Source organism: Ahaetulla prasina, chromosome 3, assembly GCF_028640845.1.
Source record: "Ahaetulla prasina isolate Xishuangbanna chromosome 3, ASM2864084v1, whole genome shotgun sequence".
In the NCBI taxonomy this organism is placed as follows: domain Eukaryota; kingdom Metazoa; phylum Chordata; class Lepidosauria; order Squamata; family Colubridae; genus Ahaetulla; species Ahaetulla prasina.
In genome coordinates, this window is record NC_080541.1 from 183,995,748 (window position 1) to 184,007,761 (window position 12,014).

A 12,014-nucleotide genomic window follows, 5' to 3' on the forward strand; every position below is an offset into this window, starting at 1 on the left:
TATTTGGTACCCTCCAGATGATTTGGTCTGCAATTCCCATAATCTCCAGCGAAGATCACCTCAGGTCATAGATTTAATTAGGAAATTTGAGAATTTCTATTGGGAAGGGTTGCCTGTTGGATGCTATAACATTGGTTATAATCTCTATGCAGAAGATTCATGAGTGGCAAGGATTTGATAACTTATGCTGACCCTCTGAAATAATTTGTTTGGGTTCTTTCTCTTGTCTCTCAAACCAGCTGGAAACAGCCAAGAAAGAAATCTCTCTGGTGATTTGTGTAATACAGATGTTCCTTTACTGGGCGCTTGGTGCCATCCTGAAGTTCTGTTTGCTTCCTTCAATTTATATGAAAGCTGTTTATACGCAGTTTAACATCACTTGCTAAATATGGGGGAAATTGTCCTCAAAGCGATGCAAGACAATCCAATTTATCTTGGATTCTCTAAATAAGCTAGTGTCCATAAATTTGGCTTCCATCTCAGTTTAATCTGATAAAGAAATCAAGGTTCTGGATTTTCTGCACTGTCAGAAAATTAGATTAAGATTCCCCTCCAACTTAAATTCTGTGATAGACACAGGTAGGAAAATGACTAGTGTTATAAACTGGATTATCTTTACTTTGCATCTTTCTGCTAAAAATGAAGTGGCCCATGAAAATATCTCCCTCAGCTTAGATTTACCATATTCTGGAATACTAGGACCCAGCAAATGAAATCTACATTACAATATTGGTTTTAAGCAGTCCCAAGAGTTGCAAAAGAATTTAAAAATGAAGATTATATCAGTTCAGACTGGATGTGGAATATGTAAAGCTTCGTACTGAGAAGAAAATACCACTTCTAGTAGAAATCTAGCATAGACATTTTTACATGAAGAGGCTTAATTTCCTGAAAGAGGTGCTGTTAGATATCAAGCGACACCTGAACCTGGCAGAGAACAGCAGGTAGATTGTTTTATTGTTGTTGTTTTGCATAATCAGGCAGATTTTGAGACTGGATTTGAATTTTCGGCGGGAAGGTTGGGGTGCTCGGCAGACTTGAGCCAGGTGCCCTTCCTTTCACACCGCCGCAAATGGCGCCCCTGAACTTACATCTTTGGCGCTGATGTCGCCCGCAACTTCCGCATTCCTCCGGTCTTCCTTGTCGATTTTCCGGTGTAGTGGACTTCTTCCTCCTCTTCGCTGGTTGACTCACGATAGGTTTCTTCGTGGTGGACTGTGCTCGGCTTTGCGCCCGCCATCGGCGTGAGTCGCTTTGTAAGGTGTCTGCTGCATGGTTGGACATCTCATGGGCTCTGGCTTCGTCCAGGCGTTTGCCAATGTCAGGTTGCTCTTGGCTAGCAACCGTCTCCTCAAACGGATGTCTCTGACCCCGTATAAGTTGTTCCAGCAGCTCTCCGTCCAGCTCGCGGTACTCGCAATGCTTGGAGGCTTGTCTCAGGGCTGCCATGTAGTCGCTGATAGACTCCCCTTCTTGTTGCCTGCGGTCCCCAACCTCGCACCGTCGAACGGATTCGGACGGGGCTGGGGCGCAGTGATTCTTCAGGAGGGTCTGAAGGGTCTGCCACGACACGGAGTGTAGCGGTGTTGGCTCCGCTAGGGCTTCTGCGACGGCGATGACTGCGGACCCACATTGGCTTATGAAGTAAGCCCGTTTGCGGTTGTCGGAGACTCCCTGTAGCTCGTTTGCCTCCAGGAAACTTTCCAAACGGGTCATATATATTCCCCATGTCTCCTGGGCAGGGTCAAACGGAGTGGGTGGCGTGTAGCCGGTCATCGCTGCATTCGCCGTCACCTTGCTGGGTTTGAGTCTCGTAGTGAGTTCAGCTCTGTTCTGGTGCTCTGCCTCAAAATCCCATCCTCGTCGCCAATGTTATGTTTGGGTATTGACGAGGCAGGAGACCAGGTTAGTGACAACAGCTCTTTAATATAGTGTGACCCAGCAAAACTCTGGAGAAAAACCTCTCCTTATATACACTTCAGCCTGAGGCTGCATCCAATCAGAGACGAGATATTTCCCGCCTAAAACTCCCTCCAAAACTTACAGTAATACATTACAAAGAGGCTTAACATAAACCACTTTTTTGTTTGTTTTTATAGTAATTATGTAAAAGATTATAATTATAGTAGTAGCAACTAAAAAAATAAAAACATTAAAAGGTGCAAAAAAAATAGAAAATGAAAAAGTTATATAGAAAAGAAAAAAAGAAATATATACAGAAGTGACTTTCCACCTTCATCACAAGTATAAACTATTTTAGTAATTTGTCACTTCCACTTAAAATACAACAAATATATTTTCTTCCCATATCCCATATCTATAAACAAATCCATAAAGCATTATAATTTCGGTCCTGATGTCAGCAAAGATTTATTAAAGACCAGAAATAATAACATATCTACCTTGATTTTCTTCAAACCTTGTCCCTTCTCATAAGATCCTTCTTTTGTAAATACAAGATAGGAAAATTATTCAGGTCACTCTCTTGGTTTACTGTTTGCCTTTGAATTATTAAAACTGGTTTCTTTTATATATCTAGTGTAAGATCTTTTTCCTTGTTTCTTGTAGCCTGTTATACTTTCAACTCAGTCTCAGTCTTGTCAGGTAAAACTTGACCATGACATCTTTCATACACAGTCTATCCATAGAGGCGGATGTCTTTGTTGACACTATTAATATTAACTTCGAGTCCATTTTACAAAAATATCCTTCAGTATGTTCAATGTTAGAATATTTTGCTCTGTTCTGTCATTATATTTTGTGTTCTTCTCCTTGAACTATAATTTTTAGTTTGCTGTAGTGGCTGATTTTTAAAATCTTTCCTTAATATGTCTTTTTAATTCAAAGCAAAAGCATTTTCCCATGGGAAGGGTTCTTTATCATTAATTCCAAAATTTTATTTAAAACCTATCTGGACCCTTAATCCATTTGTAACTTTCTAAAATCAAAGCCTTAATAACTTTTTTGATGTTTTTCCTTTCCCCAATTAAGTTAATAACAGAATAACAGAGTTGGAAGGGACCTTTGAGATCTTCTAGTCCACGGGTGGCAAACTCAATCGTGTCATGGGCCGGATCGTGACGTATCGCGATGTTTTTTGCCTTTGTGGAGTCGGGGTGGGCATGGCCTGCACATGATGTATCCAGCCCATGGGCCTCCAGTTTGACAGGCCTGTTCTAGTCTAACCTGCTGCTCAAGCAGGAAGCCCTGTACCATTTCAGACAAATGGTTGTCCAAACTCTTCTTAAAAATCTCCAATGTTGGAGCACCCCCAATGTCTAAGGCAACTGGTTCCACTGATTAATTGTTCTAACTGTCAGGAAATTTCTCCTTAATAATTCTTTTTAAACTTGTAGTTAATTTTTTCTTTCACTAAGGATTGAAAGAAACTCACTTAGTGCTGTCAAACTTGTCAATTCAAAGTTTTCTAATAGCTGAAAAGTAGTTAACAAGCAATTTTTGAAAGTGTTTAGAAAAGGAAGTGTGCTAAATTAAAATCCTTTTAAAGATGCCAACTATGAGCAAGATTTGAGCAAGATTTATTTATTAATCAAATTTAGATGGCTGTTCACCTCATGGAAAATGACTTAAGAGCTGATGGATATTTCCAGACCTCTAAACCTATCAGACACCACCCCTATTTTACGGTCTCCTCCTGAGGAGCAACCGTCTGGAGTATTTGTGGGTGATCTGAAATCTTTTCCTTTCCTGGAGAGGTTTGAGGAGCTGGTCTATTCACCACTATTCATTCTTTACTACAGTAGTTTTGCTGCATTTTGCAACACCCCACTCCAACCTCTTTTTCCTAATTAAAATCCCTCCCACCCCATTCAGGAAGAAACTGAGTCATCTAATACAGGGACTTTCAACAAAGGTCTTTACCTGAACTACTTTTGTTTGGATTGTGGCTGATACAACCAAGCCAGCTTTGAACAGTTACTCCATCTTCTCTATAATCTAATGTCTATGTGAGGGGGGAAGGGAATAATAGTCTCCCATAATAAAATATGGGAGCCACAGAAATGGAAGTTGATTTTGTTAGCTATTCTGTAAAACTTCTTGAATGAAACAAAGTTATTTCCCACTCAAAGTCTGGTCTGGAAGCATCTTTAAAATAAGAAACTGCAATGTTGGGCGCATTCAGTGTGTTGCTAGCACCCCCTTGAGCTTTATTAGAACAAGTTGAGTGATCAGTTTCCCTTTTTTTAATGAAGATTCTACAGAGATTTTGGACTCTGTCCTCTATCATCTGAAACGCTTTTGTGTTACACTGTGTAATCCAACAAAATGTAAGGGGTACTGTCATAAATTAGATACGTATAGACTATTTGACTCACAATCTCGTTATTGTCTGCCGTGCGGCATAAAGCTTTTAAATATTCCAGAAATATTTTCTAATCTTAAGTAGAACTTTTTCCATGCCAAACCATTTGCAGAACCATCAACATTTTCTGCCCTTTCCTCATTTCTCTTGGAAAAAAGTGCTAGGAGAAATAATGGAAGAAGATAGAAGGGTGATCTCTTCTGGAACCCATATAAAATTTGGTCATAGAAAGTAAATGGGATTTAAATGTGGTAGAATGAACGACAAAAAATAAAAATACAGTTCACTAAAATCCTATAAATATGGCAAGGAGATTATGCCATTATATTCTCATTTAAAGGTTGTCTACTTTCTCTGCCATCAAGCTTCTTTGTCTAATGTGTCGAATGATGGTTTCTTACTTCAATCCTGTATTTATCACTTTATCTATTTTTAATATGCAGCTATTCTAAAGTCTACCGTGAGCTGGAGCAGACCATTCGTATAGCTGATGCACAAGAAGACCTTCGGTGGTTCCGCAACACCTGTGGCCCCGGGATGCCTATGAATTGGCCTCAATTAGAAGTAAGAAGCTGTTGCAGGATGATGCCTCCGAGGATGGCTGCACTGCCAAGCTGTAGGTTATAGATCCATGACTATTAGTCATGATGGATATATGGAGCTTCAGGGTTGAGGGAGCCATGGTCCATGTGCCTAGAAAAACTAGGTCGTAAAGACGTTAGCCTCTCCTGATGCTGCTCTCTGCAATAGAATTTTGTCTCTCTGAACACTGAAGTGACTTCAGAATAGCTTCTATGTCCTACTTCTGGTTTTACCAGAACGACATGGTAAACTACTGCGAGAAGTAGAATGTGTTTATTGTGTTCTTAAGACTGGAGCTGAGTCATGGTGCAGTTGAAGCATTGGAAATGGAGGCTTTGAGATTAGGGTTTTTTTTTTCCATCTGCAGGAATGGAATCCAGATGCAACACAAACAATAAACCGAAGAGAGAAACCAAAAAAGAATGAGGGGGGCAACACACCCAATGCCAGTGGAGGTGGGGAAGCAACAGCACAGGGAGGAGATCGTGGCAGGTAAACATATGAGATGTTTCCAGTTTGAGCCTGTCAAAACACTCTGTTTTCCCCAAAATAAGACCTCCCTGGATAATAAGCCCAATTGGATTTTTGAATGCATGCCCCCCCCCAAAAAATATTAAAACACATGTGCAGCCGGTCTCCTCCATTTCCTCTGGTTAAGGTTAGGGAGACAGAGCCGGAAATCAGGTAAGACAGCAAGAGGAGCCCCGTCTTGCTCCACGTGCCCCAAAATAATAAGACCTCCCTGAAAATAAGGCCAAGCGCTTATTTCGGGATTCAAAAAAATATAAGACAGGGCCTTATTTCTGGGGAAACATGGTAGAATGTTTAGAATAGTCTTGGGTATCATGCACCACAGTCTCACTATCTCCAGTTGTCCCATCGAGTTAGATATATCAGATATTTGTGCAGTAATATCATTTCTTATGATGCTTTGCTCCATTACCAGTGTCAGCAGTTATGAACGTGGCCAAGCCTACACCACAGAGTGGTCAGATGATGAGGGTGGCAACACTTACAACTCCAATGAAGCCAATGGCGGTGCCAATTCCTTTGAAGAAGAACCAGCTGGGAAAGGTGTCCGTGTACGAGCTCTGTATGATTATGATGGACAAGAGCAGGATGAGCTGAGTTTCAAAGCAGGTATGCATTTGCAACTTTTTGAAATAGCCATGTCATTTTGGGAGATCATCTGACCTCTGCAAAATGTAGCAGTATAATCCAAAGCACTTCACAGCCCTAAGAAAACTTTATATTTTGTTTTTAATAAAAAGGAAGTCTTTTGAAGTCACAGTATGAAGGTACACTATATTCTTTTCCCACTGATGATTTTCTCATACAAAATCACATAGATTTTACTAGAATAGAATAGAATAGAATAGAATAGAATAGAATAGAATAGAATAGAATAGAATAGAATAGAATAGAATTTTTATTGGCCAAGTGTGATTGGACACACAAGGAATTTGTCTTAGTGCATATGCTGTCAGTGTACATAAAAGAAAAGATACCTTCAACAAGGTACAACGCTTACAACACTTAATGATAGTCATAGGGTACAAATAAGCAATCAGGAAACAATATAAGTATAAATCGTAAGGATACAAGCAACAAAGTTACAGTCATACAGTCATAAGTGGAAGGAGACGGGTGATGGGAACGATGAGAAGATTAATAGTAGTGCAGATTTAGTAAATATTTTGACAGTGTTGAGGGAATTATTTGTTCAGCAGATTGATGGCGTTCGGGAAAAAACTGTTCTTGTGTCTGGTTGTTTTGGTGTTCAGTGCTCTTTAGTGTCGTTTTGAGGGTAGGAGTTGAAACAGTTTATGTCCAGGATGTGAGGGAGATATGGCTCAACATCAAATATACAACAGAACAGCATAGGGAAACACTGATGGGAGATAGGATGAAATCAGTTAGAGAGAGGATTGATAGAGTGCTCCCAATTTGTAATTTATCATTATTTTCCTAGGTGATGAATTAACCAAATTAGGTGAAGAAGACGAACAAGGGTGGTGCAAAGGACGTCTGGACAACGGGCAACTTGGTCTTTATCCAGCTAACTATGTGGAGTCTATCTAATTCTGTCATGTTCTCCTTGTGCTGCCAGAATTCAGCCCTCTCCAGTTCACCATCTGTCTATACCAGCCAAGTAGCCATCTTGCTCTACAGTCATTCACTCAGCACAGTTAGAGTTCCAAACATATTTTCCAATCAATCTTTTATTTTTTTAATTACATCTCTAAAAAGTATTTTGTGGTAGCTTTACTATTTTAGTTTCTTAAAGAAATGAGATATGAAAAGTCAACACTGTCACTGGAGGGCTTGTCTTATAAATGAAAGCCAATACTTTAAAGCAGGGGTGTCAAACTCACAGCCCGCAGCCCAGATGTGTCATGTGCTGGCCCCACCCCCACCCAGTTTAGCAAAGGGGGGGAAGTCCCATACGTCACCTGACGATGCCATGACGACGCGAGTTTGACATCCCTGCTTTAAAGCCTAACCAATAAGGCTTCTGATTGGTTGGATTTTGATTATAATATGTAGCTAAGAAGCATTCCAAATGGCTTATTCTGTCTAACATTTAAGCTCTGGGAAAATACAATTCACTCTCATTGAAAAAACCGAAACAAACAAAAAATAGGGAGACAGGAAATATAGTTTCTTGTTTCTTATTTTTTTCTCACCCCTCTACAGTATATTTCTTACCTATTTCTATTATAAGAACAAAAGACAAGATATATTTGTTCTTTCCAAGAAGTCCCAATCAGCATTTTTTGCTGTAATAGTCTACATTGATCATCCAGCAATCATCCAGAACAATTGCAGCAACTGAACGATATGGCATGTCTGGTATGTTATGAATTAAAATATTTGTTCCATACCAATTTCCTCAATGCCACTAAAATATGTGGCTTGTTCTTTTTCTGAGTTTAGACAGGGTTGTTGAATCTGAGGAACACCCAGTAAAACTCAAGAGAACTGGCTTCTTTCTCTCAACTTCTTTTGAGGAATTGAACTGCATTCCTAGGGACATGAGTGGATGCATCCCTTTTGAAATGCAAAGATTAATCAGAAAATTCTTTTATTTCCAGCCTGAGAATGAGACTTAAAAGGAGATGCAAAATTATGAAAACTAATTACCATTTATACACTTAAACAGATATTGCACCAAGAAAAGAAATGCACTGATTGTGAATTGGTATTTTTTTTAAAAAAACTGTTGAAGGAAACACCTGTATATTCTTGAGCAGTGGAAAATGAGTCTAATTAGGCACCTTTTTTAATTTAAACACAGAGGCATTATTAGAGAAATATGCAAGTGATATCAAGGTAACATCCTATCAAATGAGAAACAGATGTGTGCGAGGACAAAAGCAGGCAAAAAGCAATTTGAGATTAGCAGTTCCGCAAACTAAGAGTTGAAAGGAATAAACAGGGAGCACACAGAAAATTCCTATCTATTTTATTGCTCCTTGCAATTGTAGGTCATGAGATTTACAGAGCCAGTGCAATTGAAGTCACTGTTCCAAAATCCTTTTCACCAATCATTCACCAAGCCACAACTTCCATCTACCTGTATCAATCTTTGGGCAAAGGCTTTGTAGGTCATCTGCCACATCTCTTTTAATGGGCAGTATTTCAATTAGTCCCTTTTACTGTGTATCTTGTACATAATATACTCTATGTTTATGTGCTTCATTCTAATGCAATCTTCCTCATTAGGAAGAACTGACAGTACCTATAGTTGTTATTATTGTATTTGACTCATAATCTCAAAGTCCTTTGATAGTTCAGTCTCTTGGCATGATTGTGCTTCTGATACATATCTGCTTCTGGGGACAACAGAATAACAACTGCCCATCTCATTTGAAGAACAGCCACTCATTTAAGGATTTACAACCTTTTTGGTGTTCTCCCAAGTCTTCCTTTCCTGGTCCCTCAAAACCAGGTGACTGCTCAACATAGATGTCTTCCTAGGGCAAATATATCCTCCATGCAGAAATGCAAACTTTACACCAGGGTGATGCACCTGCATATTCCCAGCTGTTGCTATACTGAGCAGTGTTTATATTGAAGTATTATGGCAAAAGTCTCATCATAGTCTTCATCTGTTAGTCTTTTGAAATGACCAAGGTCAAGAAACAGAAGCAGCAGGGATTTATTTATTGTAGTAAAGTAAAATAGCAGTACCTTGCAATCCTGTCAAAATTTATCTCCACCACATTTTATGCCAGACAAAATCAAGATGAAGTTATTTTGAGTTATTTTCTCAGAATTGAGTAAAGTTTTCTCCCTCTGCAGCAGTTCCCTGCTCTCTTCCCAACAGCAGATCTACATTTTTTTCCACACCATATTTTTTAATATGTCCCCTTCTGGCTTTATGCGCTGGGCATCTACTTCTGCATTGCATTGGATCTTGAAAACCCATTTTCAACCCATTATTTTCTTTCCTTGCAGATCATTCAATGAGTTCCTAAGTATTCTTTTGAAATGTTTTCATTTCCTTTTTTTTTTGCAGGGTTTTTTCATTGTTTAGATTTGTTAGCAAACACTTACTCAATGTCTTTCCAAGAACAAGACTCTTCTATCTGTTCCTTTTTGGTTATGTAGGATAAACTTCAGGGTGGAACTTTTTTGTTGGATCTCTCTGAACATCATAGCTGCAACGATTCAGTTTATGTTTCTGGATCTGATGTGCCATTGAATAATTAGCACATGTCCATTGAAACAAATGGATTAAGGCTGATTATCCAACTGTAAGGAGTATTCTTCAAAGTGTATTCTGAACATTAAAATAAGTCATGCTGTATGTTTGTGTGGAGAGATCCAGGATTCTCTATCCCTGCAGTATTGCTAGTTTCCAAGCAACATGCCTTCACCATATCTATTACCAAGTTTGGTCCTTTTTATTTTTGATTCATTGGTTTAGACCAGGAGTGAAATCTACTTACCTTCCTTACCATCTCGGAAGTGCACGCATCACATGCGCATGTGCAAAACCTTCTGCGCATGTGCAGAAGGTAAAAAACACATTACTTCCTGGTTAAAACCAGGAAGTAATGACACCTGGGTGGGAGGGCGGAGCTTTGCTCCACCATTACTACCGGATCGCCAAACTACCAGCCACAATTGCTACCAGATCATGCAACCCAGTCTGATCCAGTAGCATTTCACCCCTGGTTTAGACTTTAAAACCAAATACTCTATTATAATAGGCTGGCAAATATACACTAGTTTGGGCTTCTTTCTATGTTACAGTTCATGGGGCATATTTATGGCCTTATTAATAATGTGCTTTTAAGAGGAGGCAGTGGTAACTTCTTCCACTGCGTCCTGTCAAGACATACTCTGATAGAGAGAAGTTCTTTGAAGATGGGCTCCAGTACAAGTCTGAAAGCTCAGAAGGCAAAATCTCTGATCCCAGCGGCTGACCCAGATTGGATCCTGCAACATTATCTTGGGACACATATATTCACCTTTCATTCGTAACTTCTTCCATGCAGAAATTATTTTCTGGTCCTGGATCTTGCAGTATGAACTTCATTTCTCTTAGAGAGAGGTTTCCTCTTAGGCATGTCATGCATTCTGGCATATAAAACATAATAATCTCATGTAATTCCTTGTTCCTTCAAGTACTTTTTTATGTTACCCACCATGTATTCACTCACATTATTTGTGTGTAGAACTAAGAGCTTTCTGTCAAATTTGTTGCTTACTAGAGACACATAAACGTACCTTAAATTATTTTCATAAACTGAGCAAATAGCTAGTTATAAAGCTAAAGGAAATTGTTGAATAGCTTTTTGTTTCTGCCTGTTGTCATTACTTTATTGACCTACAAATATTGTCTGGGCCAGTTCCAGGAACAGCCTCATCAATTTTACTTTCGGGGCATTTCAACTGAGCTACATGTGGTTGCATTCTCAATCCTTTTGCTAAATACTCAAATTTCTGAAAAGCATCTGGATTCTTATATCTCTTTCTTCTGTGCCATAGGCTTAAACACTGCATCATTTGGCTGCTTTTGCCTTAGCCACAGCACTATCTATTTCAAACAATGCATTTTCTGGGAGGGTGCCTTTCATCATTCTCCATTTTGAGACATGCGCACAAAAGTTGCCTTTAAATTTTACTTCACACTGTTCCTGTGTCATAGACTTTAATGAGGGCAGACTGGACTCCAAAACCAGCTGTACAGAAAAGCGTGCAAATATTATAATTAACTAAATAAATAAATCCAGGCCATACAACACACTTTGAATTGTAACACTAGTTTGTTTTCCTTTACTTCCTACACTCAGAGTCTTGCAGGTGATAAATTATAAAGTTAAAATTTGCCCTGTCTGTCTTCTCATCAACCATGACTCTGACAACGGACTATAGTCTCCCAATTCCTGGAAGGAAGATTAAGATCAGAATAATTGACATTTCCAGCTTGCTACACATTTTTTGTCTCTCAACTTGTCTGGTCATTTCTGTCATCTCATCCACATGCAGATTTATGGTTCACCCTTCTCTGAGCTGCTTATTGCAGAGTCTTGCAAAAAGATCTTCATTTGAAATTGCAGATCTTTTATCATTTATAAATAAAACTCAATATCTGAATCAGTTTTCTAGCTAAGTCTCGTAGATAAACAACAGTAGGATCACTCACTGACAACTGGATCATTCCAGCTGCTCTGCCATTTTACAGCCTCCCGCAATCTTGGATTGTACTCTGCATTCATGGGTTAGGGTCCTGTTGTGTCTGTGCCCCCCGAGCCAGGCCTCCTGCCAGAAAGTGACTTGGAAAGTGAGGGGGAAGGGCCATCAGGACTTACCTCAGGAGCACCAGCTTCCCTGGCTCAGCTCCAGGAGCCAGAGGCAGGCCAGGTGGAAGAGATAACAAGGCCTCCGTCCCCTGACTCTTCCCCCCCCCAGGCCACGCCTCCATACCCAGCTGATGGCAATCAGGCCTGGCTGGACCCTAGGTTTCGTAGGCAGGAGAGGCAGGAACAACAGAAGCGGGTGGGGCAGGCCTAGGAAGTGCTGAGTCATGGAGCCACACCCCACAGGATATAAAGGCAGCAAGAGTGCTGTGCCTCTTCGTAGCAGGCAAATTAAC

The 12,014-nt window shown here is 39.8% G+C and overlaps 1 protein-coding gene across 1 annotated transcript in view; it reads left to right on the top strand.

Moving 5' to 3' along the window:
- Positions 1–11,515, top strand: part of PACSIN1 (protein kinase C and casein kinase substrate in neurons 1) — a 75,932-nt gene extending 64,417 nt beyond the window's left edge. The window contains exons 7-10 of the mRNA XM_058177217.1: positions 4,768–4,888; positions 5,274–5,398; positions 5,853–6,046; positions 6,879–11,515. Coding sequence (XP_058033200.1) covers positions 4,768–4,888; positions 5,274–5,398; positions 5,853–6,046; positions 6,879–6,988 — 550 coding nt within the window. The 3' untranslated portion in view covers positions 6,989–11,515. The remainder of the gene's footprint in view (positions 1–4,767; positions 4,889–5,273; positions 5,399–5,852; positions 6,047–6,878) is intronic.
- Positions 11,516–12,014: the final 499 nt, after the last annotated feature.